General features: G+C 38.6%; 1 protein-coding gene across 2 annotated transcripts in view; it reads left to right on the top strand.

Annotated features, from left to right (window-relative positions):
• The window catches only part of EDIL3 (EGF like repeats and discoidin domains 3), a 437,051-nt gene extending 423,866 nt beyond the window's left edge, over positions 1-13,185 (top strand). For both annotated transcript variants that reach the window (XM_005288154.5, XM_065599142.1), the window contains one exon: positions 8,397-13,185. In XM_005288154.5, coding sequence (XP_005288211.1) covers positions 8,397-8,546 — 150 coding nt within the window. In that variant the 3' untranslated portion in view covers positions 8,547-13,185. The remainder of the gene's footprint in view (positions 1-8,396) is intronic.
• Positions 13,186-17,210: the final 4,025 nt, after the last annotated feature.

Genomic DNA, 17,210 nt, shown 5'->3' with positions numbered 1-17,210 from the left:
ATCAAAATGTTGGCCTTGCTCTTTAAAACTACAGGCCAAATACTCATCTGGTGAAAATTGATGTAGCTCAATTGTTTTCAATAGAGCTATGCCAATTCCACAAGATGAGTATCTGGCCCTATAAATTTTAGGTCATAGCTTCACCACCATATAGTTCATGTCCTGCCTTCCTAAGAAATGGCTTTTGTCCCCACACACTGTGATGACAATTGAGAAGAAATTATGTGCTTATGTTGACAGTATCCACACTTGAATCTGAGCGGGTATTTTCCCAGGGAAATCAGGGCTTTGAAATGTTGTAATAATCCCAATTTCTGAAGATTACTTTTGACTTTGAACCTGCCAGTTTTTAACAATTCACAAACTCCATTCAAAGGAGTAAATTCCCATCAAGTGGCATCACTAGCCATTTCTGGATAAAAATACTACATGATTGCCTTTCTGTGTTTTGCCTATTTGGAAATTATTATCTCCCTTGAACCCATTACAAATATGATAAAAATAAAGGACACATAATAATTTTTCCAGCCATGAAAGTTGCTTTTGTGTGTGTGCGCACGTGAGAGAGACAGAGAGATACATACATAGAAATACATATGTTTTCATGTGTCTGTATTCTGAAATGCATATACTTACATTAATCTAAACCTTAAAAATACAAACAACAAAAACAAACAACAGAATGGAAATTGAAAAAAGAGGTTAGATTCATTGTAGGAGCCCATTATTTTTTTCTGCTAGTAGGATATTCTTCACCAGAAAAGTTACGTTTTTGAGCCATCTACTGTTGGAAGGGCAAACATCCTTATGGTCATCCCAATCTCTTCTGCCTACCATTTGTGGGCAACACATGCCATCTCCATGTAAAGATCCACACTCCACCTCACTCCTGACTCTAAGCTGTTACTGGCATAGTGCTATAGGAGAAGCAGAAAGGAGGTGGCCAAGAGTGCAACCTTTATGAGCAGTGTGAAGAATAAAGGAACCTAACACATGCTAATGTCAGGGAAAGAACTGCTTTTTCTCTCTGCGTATGTACATATAGAGATCTATGTCTATAGGGTAGATACATAAATGGAAATGAAGACCTATTGCCTGATCCAGCAGAGTGCCTCACCATCTTCCATTGGAGTCAACAGAATTAATACCCAACTAGATGTCTGCCAATGACAGCACAGTTTGGTAGAGACATTTAAAAAGACTTTCACTGATTCTTACCTAGTCTTGTTCATTTCTCACTCTTTGTGACTAAAAGTGTTACTTTAAAAGAAAAAAAAAGTAGCTTTTCAAATTTACAAATGCAGTGTCTGCTGAGTGTATCATCTTCAGTGAATTTGCAGTATATAAATTAGATGCTTTAAACAGAAGGGAATGCAGCTTTCAAGCATTATTTTTCAATGCAGCATGCTTTTAAATAATAATAATAAGGTTTGAAAGAAGGAACAGTATCCCTGCTGCCATTTTAACTGCTGCCAGTCAGCTGAGTTCTGATCTACACTGACTCCAACTCTAAATAGGAGCAGCACCAAAATGTTCTTTTTAGCTCGATCTATTCCAAGCTGGGATGCATTTCCAATAGAGGGTCCATATCAGATATTTTGCTTGGCACGGAAATATTGCAATAGGCAATATATTAACAACAACATATATCAACTCGATGACCTCTCGAGGTCCCTTCCAGTCCTAGAATCTATGAATCTATTAACATTGTTTTGGGGACTGATTGTCAATTTTTAGTCTTTCTTCTTCCCCCAGCATCATAGATATAATGGTGCCTAGAATTTTTTTTAAAAAAATCTTTATTTCTATGGCCAAGCCACCACTTTAATCTAATTTAGGTTTATACCCGACATGTTATCCATAAAGGTCTTCTGTGGGGCGTTAGAATCCATGCACACCTGTTCTTTCTCCACATTCACTAACACTCCACCACAAACATTCCCTCCCACTGCAACTGCCTATTCAAAGGTTGCCTGAGGCTGACGTGCCCCATAAAACAGACACTAGCTTGGAGCTTGAGAATAAAGCATAAACAATTTACAATACACTATTTAGCTATAATTCATTTTTTTCCAGTTTATTTTGTATTTAAACATTTCTTCTAAATTATTAAGTTTTGTTATAAGGTATTTGTTTAGCTTTTAAAAATATGAGTCATCTTACATTGTCAGTATTTAGATTTGTTGTTTGTGCCATAAAAACATTGTTAACTGTATTGAAAATTTCAGTAACTGCTGAAAGCAAGGCAACTTAATTGTATACCCCAGTTATAGATAAAGGGCACATTTTACGATAAAAAAACCAACATTTTATTGAAGCAGATCATCCCATGCTATATTTTCCAGGTTTTTAGTGTCATTTGAGTAGGCTCCAATTATAAAATAAGTTGTCATACTTAAAGTATCATACTGGACCTTTTTTGCATAATTTTAACAGCTGCTGTGCCCTGTTTTTCAGCTCTGAAGGGCGAGGATACACAGGAGCCAGATACACATTCAGTATACTCGCACATACTCTCTCACATAATTGCATGTGTCCTTGTTAGAGCAGCTGTCTTTCATGTTATCATATCATATTGTATGACGCTGTCAGATACGTTATGTTTAACAAAGGGCAAGTTCTGCTACTGTTACCCACGCTGAATCGGCGGGTAGAAATCGACCTCTCGGGGATCGATTTATCGCGTCCCGTCGGGACGCGACAATCGATCCCCGAATCGACGCTCTTACTCCACCAGCGGAGGGGTATGTCTACACCCAGCCACTAATTCGGCGGCTGGCAATCGAAGTTCTGGGTTCGACTTATCGCGTCTTGTCTGGACGCGATAAGTCGAACCAGGAAGTGCTCGCTGTCGACTGTGGTACTCCAGCTAGACAAGAGGAGTACCGCGGAGTCGACGGGGGAGCCTGCCTGCCGCGTGTGGACCGAGGTAAGTTCGAACTAAGGTACTTCGAACTTCAGCTACGTTATTCACGTAGCTGAAGTTGCGTACCTTAGTTCGATTTGGGGGTTTAGTGTAGACCAAACCGAGGTGGGAGTAAGCGCCGTCGACGGGAAGCCGCAGAGGTCGATTTTGTCGCCGTCCCTACAGCGGGGTAAGTCGGCTGCGATACGTCAAATTCAGCTACGCTATTCACATAGCTGAATTTGCGTATCTTAAATCGACACCCCCCCCCCCCCCCGTAGTGTAGATGTAGCCTGAGTAATTCTTTATTCCATAAAGAGCCACACTGATCTCACTTGGACTACTTGTGGAGTAAACTACTCTTCAGCATGAGTAAGAGTGGTAGAATCTGGATAAAAGAACATGAAAAGTTATTAAGTTAAGAAGCTTTTAAAAGTTCACCCACCCATAACAATTAAAGCACTGTATTCCAAATTATTTTGTTGAGGTTTTTCTCATGTGGCTGACAGAAAATTTTGTGAGGTAATCAAAGGATGTGGAAGCCAGAACACGATTTATCTTTCCTTCTTTTTCCCCAATAGAGAACACAGGTCCTACGTCCATTGAAGTCAATAGAAAACTCCTTTTGACTTCAGTGGTCTTTGGCTCACACACAGAGAATGATGGAAAACAATGTGAATGTGTAGAGCTGTTACAATTCATGCATCTTTGGAAGCAAGTTGAAGAGTTGAAACCCTTGGATCTAATAATATCGCTTTAGTTCTGGAGCAGTTTTTTTACATATAGGATGTTGTTCCAGTTGCAAATTTAAGTTTTTGAATATGTCAAACAATGGTGCCATAATGGTCAATAGTCATTTGAAACAAACATTGACCTCAGTCATTTAAAGACAAAATTCTTTCCCTAAAGGTATTTGCCTTGGTCCATCTCAACAAATTACACATCTACCCCGATATAACGCTGTCCTCGGGAGCCAAAAAATCTTACCGCGTTATAGGTGAAACCGTGTTATGTCGAACTTACTTGATCCGCCGGAGTGCGCATCCCTGCCCCCCCACCGAGCACTGCTTTACCGTGTTATATCCAAATTCATGTTATATCAGGTCACGTTATATTGGGGTAGAGGTGTAATTGCTTATCAATGGAACTTGAAGAAAGATGAACTAACTTGAATTCTAGACTTGCCAACTTTAATGTGAACTAGCAAATCAGAAAATAGCCTTGGAGATGGGTTCTGTATCTAGCTGCAAAATGTTCTGCACTCCAGACTTAAACATATTATTTTTGCTCCAAGTACAAGCAAACATGCCAATGAACTAGAAAAAGAACTTCCCTAACTCTTATTTCCATATTGTTGGTCAATTACACTGCTTTCATCTAATTAAGAATTAGATGTCTTTTTGTTTTCATCTAATGCATCTTTCTTTCCCCCAATTTTGCATGAAGATCTGCATGGGTGGGGCTATACACCAGCACAGACCCCTTTGTTTTCAGTGGGGCTCCTCATTGGTGTAGGATTCTGCAGGTAGAAAGGTCCTTTCAGGATCAGACCTATAGTTCATTTTACCTTGTGATCTACGTCTTCCACAGTAAAAAATTAAATTTTTCATCAGCTCTGGGGGGTGAAATTTTTCCAGTGTTTTTTATACTTGATAACCATCAGCACTGGGTACAATATTTTGAAATTTCAACCAATATTTTGCAGAAAACTTTTTAAAAATTGCAATAAAATATTATTTTTCATCTGTCTCTATTTATCATTGTTGGCTTATTTAATTTTTCAGTGGGGAGAAAAACTAGGGGTTATGCTAGTACCATGCCACTTCCTGCAGCCTCCATTGGCCTGGAGCGGTGAACTGCGGCCAGCGGGAGCCGCGATCGGCCAAACCTGCGGACGCGGCAGGTAAACAAACCGGCCCGGCCCGCCAGGGGCTTTCCCTGAACAAGCGGCAGCCCTAGTTTGAGAACCACTGGTTTAGTCCCCCATGCATTCAGTCTTTGGCATCTCTGTTAAAGCTTCGTTGTCCATACTACCGCAGTAAGTCAATGTAATTTACACTACTCCAGTTACATGAATAACGTAACTGAAATCGATGGGAATTGGGTCGACTTAGGTGTCTACACTGCACTGTGTCGATGGGAGACGCTCTCCCATTGACTTCCATTACTCTTCTCGGAGAGGTGGATTACCAGAGTCGACCAAAAAGTATTCTGCTGTCGATTTAGTGGGTCTTCACTAGACCCGCTAAATCAACCCCCGCTGCATCGATTGCAGCAGAGCCTATCTACCAGTAAGTGAAGACATGGCCTGAATGCCAGTTGTCGTAGGAGTACCTGTCCAGTAGGAACAGAACTAAAACCACTATTTCATTTTTTATAGGACACTGAAAAGCCAATAGATATTGCTTTTCTACCTTTTGTCCGGTGTTCAGGTGAACACAAAAAGTGAATTTGTCAAAGTTTGAAGGGAATGAAGAACTTCCAAATATGCTGAAAATTCCCTCTCAAAATATCTTTCTCATCTTGCCAACAAAAAAACAATCTTTAAAATGAACTTGTGGCTATTGTGACTTAAGAAAAAAATCCTACACTGTTTTAACAAAAACTAGAGTCAATATATTGATTTATATATTGGTTTACCCTAGCTAAAAATAAAACAAAACCCATCATATGTGAGTTGCACAGTATTCAGACTTTTGGACTCAGTCAGAGCTTTTTTTCACTAACCAATACCATTTTTCCATTTCCTGACTGTTCTTTGACAGTAGCAATTGAGATTTTGATCATCAGTGAATTTACAGCAAAATAGGTTGTCTGTCCAAGCTATAATCACTAGTGATGAAATAAAAAGCTACCCCTCTTTAGTGATGTCCTACTGTGTGAAATAATATGATTTACCAAATTTATCTCAACATCCAATGTATGCCAAAAATGCTAAGTCAGAAAGGTATTTAATTTTAAAATGTTAGTAATTTTGATACAACTTTTGAGCAAGGCTGCAGATATTGGCTGTGCAGCAGATTAGCCTATGGGTAAGATCAATCAACTGCTGTGAACCAAAGCCATCTGTAACAGGGAGTTTGGGGATGACTGAAGTCAATAGCAAGACTCCCATTGATTTCAGAGTCTCACCCATGGAGTGGACTGAAATATTTGCTTGATGTTTCCATCTTATTTTTGCAGTTTAATATTAGGTGGATGAGAAAAGGGGCTGGGGGAATTCAGGATGGGATTTTCAAAAGAGCCTAGGTGAATTCAGAGCTCAAGTACTATGCTGAGTCAATGGGACTTGTGTTCCTAAATCACTTAGGCACTTTTTAAAATCCCACTCTCAATGGCTAGCATTTAGCATTTGACTGTAATATAAAAAAAATGTGTGGAATATTTTAAATGTAATATGGAAGAAAATTACATATATTTCGAGTAAAATAATACTTATATAAGACAATGTTAATATTTAAAATGGTGGTAGAAAATTAGAATATATAGTGGGTCCCTGTGACACTGCTCTTGAAGGCAATGGGAATTTTGTTATTAAATGTAATGGGAGCACGATCAAGTTCTGTCAGAGTATCCTTGTATTTGAAAAGAATGAGTAACATGCACCTATTTGGAATTAAAGTTGAAACTTTTAAAATTATTACTAATAACTAATTAATGATTAATGAGATGACTAGGCTAAACAGAGGGATGGATAGTCCAACAGTCAGGATGTTGGCCTCGTACTTCGTAGAGCCAGGTTCAATTCTTAGCACCACCACAGACTCTTGTGTGACCTTAGGGCCATCTTTTAAAGGTATTTAAGCACCTAAACATACAGGTGGGCATTTAGTGGGATTTTCAGAAGTGCCCAGGCACCTAACTCCTATTGATTTCAATGGGAGTAGGCATCTAGGTGCTTCTGAAAATCCTACTAAATGCCCACCTGTATCTTTAGGTGCCTAAATACCTTTAAAATCTAGCCCTTAGTCTCTATCTGCATGTTTCCCATCTGTGAAATGGGAGCATAGTATTTCCCTGCCTCACAGAGGTGTTGTGAGGATAAATACATTATAGATTGTGAAACACTCAGATATTATGGTAGGGTGACCATGTAAGTACCGTAAAGAGAAATATATATAACAATGCTCATCCTGTAGATGGCTAGAGGTCAAATTTATCCCTGGAGTTAGTTAGCTCATTTCCCACTGACTTAACTGGTAGTTTCACTTTCTTACTTCATTGGTCAATTTGGGGTAAACTTTCACCCTACAATTTTACCAAATTTTAATCCCTATTATCAAATTTCTCCTGTATACCTTGACTCAGTCCCCTCATAAAGAACCAAGAGGCTCTTGACTCAAAAGGCTAAGTGACAAGACCTTAATCACTTGAGATACAGTTAAATTCTCCCATCAAAGCACTTTAAACCTGCCTCTCACAATCCTCCTCTTGTTACTCAGACCCATGCATGGTCCACCTTCTGCCTCTTCCCCTTGCCTTTGCCCTCCTTGCCTCTCCTACTTCTATATCTATGTCTCTGTATTCCTTCAGCCTCTGGACGTGTTTTCTTACAAGTTTCCTGCTCTTTACAGAACATAGTGCTATAGTAGAGGGTGCCACAGAGCACATGTGCAGGATTAGAACATGTTAGCAGGAATATATACAGTGTGAACTTTAAGTTGGAATTGAGTTTGGTTTGCCTTCTGATTTTTGAACTCTTGCGTTTGGCAATGCTGGCATTTGCCAGTTGGGCTGTATTACATTAGATTGCTGCATCACTTCTTGGGGTCCAGCCCCAGCTAGCCAGATGTTCTGAAACTGTGGTTGATGAAATACTGGTGGCCCATGGAGCACTTATAATGGTCCACAAAGAGTTGGTTGGTCACATGATGCTGGTTCTCTACCTTATGTCCAACAGCTAAATCGCATTCAAAGATGCTAGAAATACATTATTTCTTAATATTAATTTTTCATGTAGGCAGTTGTAGTGCTGTAGTTGCCAGAGGGACATTATGAATAGGAAGAGAGACAGTCCAGCAATTGCAAGTAGGAGGGGAGAAAGTCCACACTATGGAAAATGTTTGTGAACCCTTGCTCTAAGCAAAGCTGATGCAGTCATGCAACACTCCCAAGTTGGCAAATGGACATTATTTCAGTATGACATGTTTTCTGTTTCTGGTATCTGGGATAATGATAAAAAGTACTTTCCTGACCCTCAAAGGAGACAGTAAACTTACTAAAATACTGTTATAAATTAATTAAATTGTATTATTTATGCAATTATTGACCCGGTTCTTTTTGGAGACCTTTTTAAGCCTTGCAAGGAGTAGCTCCTAGCTGAGAAAAAGACTCTGCTGCAGGATTGGGAAACTGTCCTTTCCTAAGTCAAAATATTTTCCAATTACTTTGGGAAAATATACATCTTTTATCAACTCTTTTTCTTCCATGAGTTCGTATTCACTAATGGCAACACAGGCATAAATAATCATTTTTATTTCTTACATTCTAGGTTTTCCAGGGAAATTTTGACAATGACACACACAGAAAGAATGTCATTGACCCACCAATCTATGCACGGCACATAAGGATCCTCCCTTGGTCATGGTATGGCAGGATCACTTTGCGGTCAGAGCTGTTGGGCTGCACAGAAGAGGACTGAAGAGGATCTCTGTTTGACAACACAATTCTCTATATTCCTAAAAGTATCTCTGTAGAAGAAACTGTGCAAAACCTGTAGGAAGTTGAATGGGTTTTTCATGAAAAAGTGCTCACTTTTTGGTAGGCCGCTAACTGTCTTTTGTAAGGAGGTCTAAGCCTGCCCTTTTAAGGATCCAACCTGATTCTGCCCTTTAAATCTGTTACAGTATTGTCCCTTTCGCTGTGCAATTACCTTTCTCGTTTTCTTCTGAGTTGTTCACACTGGTTGAAATGTGTTAGGGGAAGAACAGCAGCATCCTTTTTACAAGGAAGGAGAAACGGCATGAAAAAGATCATTTGCAGCTTTAGAAACACTGGGCTGACACATTGTTTGCAAATCGCACTGTCATCTTACTTGCAAAAAGAGATACTGCAGCTTTTAGCAATAAGTTTTTCTCTGGGATGACTGCATTATATTGTTTCCCTTGTGCCTATCAGACATTGTCAGTATTTATGACACACATTTTGGAAGATACTCTGTAGTATATGGTACTTGTGATGTTGCAAACTACCTTTCATTACTTTTTATTTAAACTACAGAGTCCATGCAACTGCATTTTGTTTCCATTCAGTTTACTTTATGTTATGCATGCTGTGGACATAGTCACTGTCTTTTTTACATTAATCTCATTGCTAGCATTGTTTTCTTTAAAAGAACTGACCGTTTGTACATGGAACAAAATCTACTATCAGTATATTACGGAGTTAATGACTTTGTTAAAGCAAAGTTTATGAATTCAGTTTGCAATTTTATTTTTCAAGAAGGTGGAGATTAGACACTGTGGACCAAATTCAAGGCCCAAGTACTTTTAGCATGAAAATAGATGCACATTTATGCTGCAAAAACAGCATTAATAGGCGCCCATATTCTGACTTGCTCAGGGGTGGGCATGCAATCTCCACAAAGCTGCCCAGGAGATTACTTATCTCAGAAGCCTCCTTAGTCTTAGTGAGGGAGGGTGCATGTGGGATCAGGGAGTAGATGCTAATATACACGGCTCACTTTTCCTAGCCCCGGCACTGCCCTGGTATATGCTCCCTCTATGGTGCTGGCCAGGAAGTTCCTGCAGAATGAGAACAAAACAGTGTCAGAGGAGCATGTAAATGTTGGGCTCTTCAGATCCCCTCCTGACTATAGCATGTCAGTGAGTAATGTGAGGCCTGAATTTGTCCCTGTTTGTTCACTGTATGCCATTGTTGCCCCTCTTCAATCAAGTGGCTATTCAAAGTTCAGGGCCCTGGCCACTGGGGATGTTCCAGTAGGGAGTAGAAATTGATGTAGACTGATATTTTCTTTGACACAATCTTTCTTATTTAGAAGGAATGTACAAGATCCTGCTTCTCCGAATGCAGGAGGAATCCGAATCAGAAACAAAAGAATAGTTTCTTAGCTTACAACTCCAAGCCTCTTTAGTTAGCACCACACCCACAAATCTCTCTCTCTAGCTTTTTTCCAGGGTCATACACCTTTTTCACAGGCTGCTGTTTGGCATTCTTCCATTTTGCCTGTGTCTCTCTGTTTCTGTTCTCTGTGCTCCCTTCCCTCACACGCACAGACACTTCACCCAAACCAACACTCACATAGCCCTTTTATCTTGGTGAGGAGGAGGGATTGTGATTAATTTATCCTCACAGGTTATGCTAATTGAAGGGTGTATTCACACCCATCCACCTCGCTGGGCTTTTCAAACTAAGCTCATAGCAAGATTTCACCCATCTCGTTCCATTATGCACAGAATTACTTCCTTTTCTAGTCCCCCCAGATATGTTATATTGTGTTAACAACATCCTATTCAGATAGGACCCAATTCTAAGGTATCGTCTGCAGGTGCATAAGGACAAAAGCTGCTGAACAGCTGCATGTCTGATGCATGGAGGAACAAACTCAGCCTACACAGGGGAATGCTGTAAATGGGGCATGTCAGGAATATAGTCCACGGATAGCATGACCCCAGAGCACTGTAAGAGGGGAGCGGCAGGCCACCCCCATGACTCCCCCTCCTATTGTGTAGTAGCTGGATGCAGCCCAGTGCACATGTTCCCAGTGATGTGCAGGCTAGTGTCCATTATGCTAGCTCTCTGTGAAAGTTTCACATGAGCACATCCCTCTTGAAGCCTGTGAGGCAATGTATGGGTAGAGCATAAAACTGGGAATCAGGAGACCTCTGTTCAAATGCCAGCTCTGTTGCTTATTCATTGTGCAACCTTGGGCAAGTCACTTTACTTCTGCCTCAGTTTCCCTATCAGTAAAAGGAGATTATGATATTCACCTTTGTAAAGCATTGAGTTCTTCAGATTAAAGGTACATGCCAAGTAGCATTATGTTATTACTTTACTCTCAAATTCTTGGGGTGGGGAGGTGGTTTAGTTATCTAAACTAACATTGTTTAGAACATTGGATAGCTGATTATTTTCCCTGCTTTAATTTCATAACATGCTGATGTAGATATGTTTTAAACAAATAATGCTGAATTTCTGTTTGTCACCATTAGATTTTATTGAAGCTATAACATCATTGAGATATGAACCTGGGCCTGCTTCCCAGATATACAAGTAGCCATCCCATAATCTGCAAAGGGGAAAATTTTACTTTAAAAACAAAACAGTTTGAATTTCACAACCTGCATATAATCTCTCATTCTCCACAAACAGAAAATTTCACTTTGAAAGACCTTCAAACTTTGTGGGGAATTTTTGAAACAAAAATGTGTTACTGATTTGTGGAGGTTTGCTTGACAGCACGTCTCCAATTACTTGAATTTTTAAAAATAAATAAAAATTACTTAACCCTCATGCTGTATTTATATAAGTATTTATTTTATAAGGCTTAGACATGGATTTTCAAAGATTTTAATTAAGAGTCCTCTAAAGGTAAAAGAAAGTATGTGTAAGAAATGTTGAGGTCCTGTGCAACACTGCTAAGTTTTTGTTTATCTTTTTTTTTTGTGCTGCATAACAAAAGCCACTAGACTGTTACCGTCTCGTCTGTAACTGTGTTAGCAGCATTCCTTAATGATGTATATATGGAGTGGTCTTCAATTGTAGTGAACAATTTGAAAGAGAAAGTCAATCATAATGGCATTTTTAAAGAGCAAAAACTGTTGGAAATGTGGGGACTGGTATATAGTTAAATTACATACTGCCCATGTTTTGCACTTTAGGGTCGTCACAAAAGAGTTGTTGGGTGGTACTGTTTGAATTTTTTCTGGCCTGATATCTAAAAGGGTCTCAATTTAGCCTCCTACTTTGTGAGCACTAATTTGTACCTGCATTTAATTGTAGGTATAAATAATAGCATATAGACTTCTATCTTACTTTGCCCCCTAAATGAGAGGCCATTTCTGAAAGTTAGTTCTCTAAGTCAGCAATTTGTTTTAGTGTTGTTTTTTAATTTAGTTGCCATGTTCATAAGTAATTTTTATATGTTTACTAGTACTTTACATTTTTAAGTTTGGATTTGAATTAATCTGTCTTGGCTCAGTGATTAATTATGTTTCAATTTCACCAGCACATAAAAAAGCAACATTATGTTACAGAATTTAGACTTTTCTCTTATTTCATAATATTTCAGAGTTGAATTTTTCCATCTATTTATTTTTGTCAGCCTTCCTCAATTCATTCTTCAGAGCCTGAAGAGAAAGCTCGGTACATTGTGATAGTGCTCTGTAATGATTTATAAATGAATCATATATGATGCATTTACATTTTCAAATGCTGTATTGGGGATTTTTCTAGTGACATCATTTGATTTTTAGTTGCCGGAGAGCTTTCTTTAAACTGCATTGTACAGCCAGCGAGCTAAATTTTGCTCCAAGTGATAGCTGTTTAAAACTGAGATAACTTCACTGACTCCTATGAAGTTACTTCAGATTTAACATAGCAACTGAGAGCCAGGTTTGGCCCATCATTTAAGAATTTTTTTTAACTTTTTTTTTAACCCCTTTATCTGCATAAAATTAATGGACACTAAGGAACAAATTCTACCCTGATTCTACCATTTGCCACTCTTAAAAGCAATGGGAGTTCCATACACAAAAAGAGCAGAGAATATGTCTTTCTAAGAAAGGTTGGAAAAACATTCTGAAATAATCCTTAATTTTTATATAAATTGTAACAATGACACCAAACTGGAGTGCAATTGTTTTCTTAATTAAATTTCACCCTGAACCAGTTAAATATATGTAGGCTGGCTTCACCTTTCTATAGCTCTATGATGTGCTATATAGCCTGAGAAATAAAACAAGGCACAAAACTTAGTTTGATCTATGTTCTATTAAGGGCTTATCACGTCAACTGATTCTGATTTTTAGGTTGACTTTCTCTTTTGGAATGACTGCATACAAATTAATGTGAGTTTTGAAGACTAGAGATACTAATGAGTGTATCTTTGCTATACAACAAATATGAAATATAATATTCAGTGCTGGCTTCTGATGTGTCAGTAAGTACAGAAGTAACTCAGACACAATGACCTTTGCAACCTTTGAAGCTGTGTAACATTCAAATGTTTTTTTGTATATACTTTAATCATGTAGGATGATGTAAAATCAGTATGACCTTGTCTAGTCTTCAAACTTAACAATAAAACTTTTGAAAAATGAGTATATTTTTGTAGCATTTATAATGAAATATCTTGAAGAAGACCCAAGTTTTCTCAGTCTGAGTGATAGTGAATGCAGAATACAGATATGATATGGTATTTTGTTGAATTCAGTCTTTGGCTCTTTGTGGTAGGTAAGTTTGTCCTTGGTACAACCAACTATTGTCTAAAAATACTCTATTATTTTACATAAAAAATTCAAAGGTGAAAGGGAGACTAACAATTGCATAGCTTACTGCTGTTTGGATGGGGATCAGAAATGTATAGGCACCATTTAGTGTTCTATAAATCAAATGTTAATGCATATGTGTCAATCACTCCCCCTCACTTTCCCATCCATGGGTTAGTGAAATGGTAAGAAGATAAAGATACTGATTCGAGTGTTCAATCAAAACTCAAATATAATCTGAATGGAAATGTTTCTAGTGTTCAAAAAAGTTTGGTTGACCATGTCATTTATGCTTCAGCCTGAGAATGGGAGTAGAAATTCCAAAATACTTTGAGAAAAGCTGTTCTCTACTAATTTTGTACATTTAAGAGATTCAGCTGAAGTATCAAATTCAGGTCTGTTTATTTTAGCTGAAGTGAACCTCCAAACTTTGGCCATTTACCCACCTCTATCTACAGCCATATACTTCTACACAAATATAGATATGCTTTGTTTTAATGTATTGCAGTGGATGAAAAGGAGATTTCTGTGGAAGGAAATACAAGCCATGAATATGCTACATACGGAGAACAATTATATTATCTCTGTTGCAAACTTACATTCTGAACGCTAATAGCATAATAATCTTTCAGTGGAGAGGTCTGATGTTGTGATGGCTTACCGGCAATATATCACTATCAGTATTCAAAAATAAGCAAAAAAGTAGGTGCATACAGAAAAGAATGTATACTGTAATATTTACCATATTAAATCTATTTGGCTTTTAATTATAAATGACACCTTTTCAGGAATGTGAAAAGTAAGGCATGCTCCTTCAGAACAAGAAGTGAAAGACCTTTTTGTACCTCCTCATGGGGTGTTAAATGAAGGTAATGACAGAAAATAATGCATAATTCTTTTTAGAACAATAATGCTTTATCACTGTCCATCCTGCTACACATGTGGCTAATATACTAGAGAGATTAACATGAAAGTCAGCATACTGTTTCATTATGAAAAATGTAGTCTTCAGTATCAGTGTTGGTAAAGTCAAAAATCTGTATTTGAATCTTTAGATAAAAACAACAGGCATGTACTTTGATCAGATAAGTCTCATAAAAGTTGGGGGGGTGGGGAAAACATAAATGGGATAGTAATAGGAGGACTTGGCACAACACACTTTCACCTCTTTTTTTACAAAGGTTTTTGTTTGGAAATACACTTTACAGTGCAGAAAACGGTGATGAAGTGATACTGTCAAGTCAGTAATATAAAGTGTAACAGAGAGACATATATGTGCTCATTTTTATACATTTTCTTTGTATACTTTTACACCCAAATTATTCTTTGATCTATACCAGGACCAGCATTTGGTGGAGATTTAGATAAATGCTTGAGTAAAACCATTATTTCAAATGCAAGAATGTGGAAATATTCTTTGGTCTCATAAGTTAACTTTGTAAGACTGTATATGAGCAGAACACAATTTACCATATATATATTAATAGGCTTTAGAAACATCCTGTCTCAGTATAAATTAGAGGCAAGAATAGCCCCGTATAATAGCATAACCAAGAGAACTGCCTTTGTGCAGTCTGTTCATCATGTTAATACTCCTGATGCTGTCTCCTTTGCTGCTCTAACAGCTGATACATCATGGTTATCTGAGGTTTTGCATCAGGCAATAGGTCAGTGGACACGTTTTGCATCTTCTCATGACTAGATAAAGAAAATCAGCCTTCAAAGGATGGTGTAAAAGGTCAGTAAACATTTGCATCAGACTGGAAAATCAAAAGCAGAATAAAAGGAACATCCTGAACTGTATTGAGATTCTGGGCCACTGCAAGAGGTCAATATAGAAACTGTGGTATGGAATGGTATTTTTCTATTGTCTTGATCACAATAAATGCAGTTAAGCACAGAAACTGTCAGACATAAAATCCATGAGCTTAATTTTGAAGGAGAGCAGGGGGTGGGGATGGGAAGGGATGTTGTTCAAAGATGCTAAAAAACAGTGAAACAGTTCAACCTTATGAAAAACTATTAATGCTGCTTGAATTGTGTGGTGTGTACCGTAAATGTCAGCCACAAAAGGTAGACCCTCTCTGGAGGTTAATTTCGCTCTCTCTCTCTCTCACTCACACACACACACACTTCTTTCCTTACTTGTTTCCATTACATGGGTTCATCCTATTTTTCTTTTGAAGTATATTCCCTTTTGCCTTTTTCAACTTGCAAAATAGTGTCCTTATGTTGTGTGACCCACATTAATTGACAAATATCAGGTTACAACTTGATTTGAAGAGGCCTTTGACACATTACCTTGGAAAAAGCTATTGAAACTTGTTACAGGTGTTGAATAGGGCCATATATACACATGTTCTGTAGACTTATACTGTACAGTTTTCATGAATGGGAAAAGTAAACAGGAAGCATATGGGGCTGTCTCCTTCAACTCCTTTCCCTTCCCTTTTCTTTCCATTTAGCTTATCCACTCCTAAGTAAACCCACCCTAAAAATGCAGGAGAAATTTGTTTAGTCCTCGTTAAAGAATTACTTATATAAATCCAATGTGCATCAGCAGACCCATTAACTGAGCAGAAGAGACCATTTCATTCCTAGCTAACCTTTTCATGTTGATAAGATCAATGAAGTTGCAATTAAGTCAATCCTTGACCTTCCACTTTCTTCTCTTCCTTTCAGCAGAACTGAGAAAACAAGGGTTTGTCCTATGTGAACTATATTCTTTCCTGTGGAAGTCCTGTTTGTAACTTTCAGAATTTATGTTGCACTGTACAAATAAAAGCACTTACCACCACATCCAGCCATGGCACTACAACTTTCTTCTAGATGAAATTATTGCTAGGGCTCATTAGTGCTACATATTATTAAGGTAGCCCCACAAGTCCTATTATAAAACCCAGTTGCTTCACTGTCTGAGCTGAAATTTTACATGGCAGATATCTGCCTCAGACTTAATTGTTGTTTATTTTCGGTGTGGAAATGGTTCAGCTATTTCCCAGACCAAAGCTGGAAAAAAGTATATTGTTTGCTTGTTTGCTCATGCTAAAAAAATTCTGGTGACATTTTCTTTGCACAATGCTGGATCAGGGACTTGAAATTTGGCAGGCACGTGGCCTTCGTGTCAGGAATGTGCCTTTCATCATCCCTGTGAAAACCCACCCAAATTTGGCTAAGCTATAAGCCTTTAAATCTCACTTCATACATGCTCAGTAAAGTCTTCAATTTTATCAGCTAAACTTTCTGGATTCCATTCTCACTGAGCATGCAGAAGTCTCTCTCCCCTCCTAGTGCTGACTTGAGTCTGTATGCACCATCTCCACAGAGTGACTGAGCATTCTCCATCCCCTCACAGCTCCTCCATGTGACCAGACTGCACATATGCTAGAGGAAGCAACTAAGCATGCTCCCTATAGCGCAACACTTAAGGAGCCTCAGAAGAACTTTCCATGTAATTGCTGCTCCAGGCCATGGTGGGGCCAGGCGCTGGAAATGAGAGCAGGAAGAATGTCTCTAATGTGCTTTCAGTGCCAACCACTGCTGCCATTCAAATGCAGAGGGGACAAAAACTGGAATGGACGAAGGAAAAGGAATAGATTGAGACAAGGAGTCTAGTGATTCTCAGACTGGAAGGGGGGAGAAAAGAAGACTAGGACTAGAAGCTGGTGAGAGAAATGGGAGGTTTCTCAGATCAGATGAAGACTGGGAATGGCTGGACAAGGAGAATGGGACTAGGAACCAGTGCTAAGGGGAACAGGAGCAGGGGGAGGAGAGTCAGACACGAGGTGTGGGGTAGAATTGGTACAGGCTGGGCAGAGAGACTGTGACAAGGAGCCAGGGACAAGGTGGGGTGAATC

Source organism: Chrysemys picta, chromosome 6, assembly GCF_011386835.1.
Source record: "Chrysemys picta bellii isolate R12L10 chromosome 6, ASM1138683v2, whole genome shotgun sequence".
NCBI classification, from domain to species: domain Eukaryota; kingdom Metazoa; phylum Chordata; order Testudines; family Emydidae; genus Chrysemys; species Chrysemys picta.
Note: the sequence above shows the minus strand (reverse complement) of the source record. Positions and strands in the feature narration are given on the sequence as shown.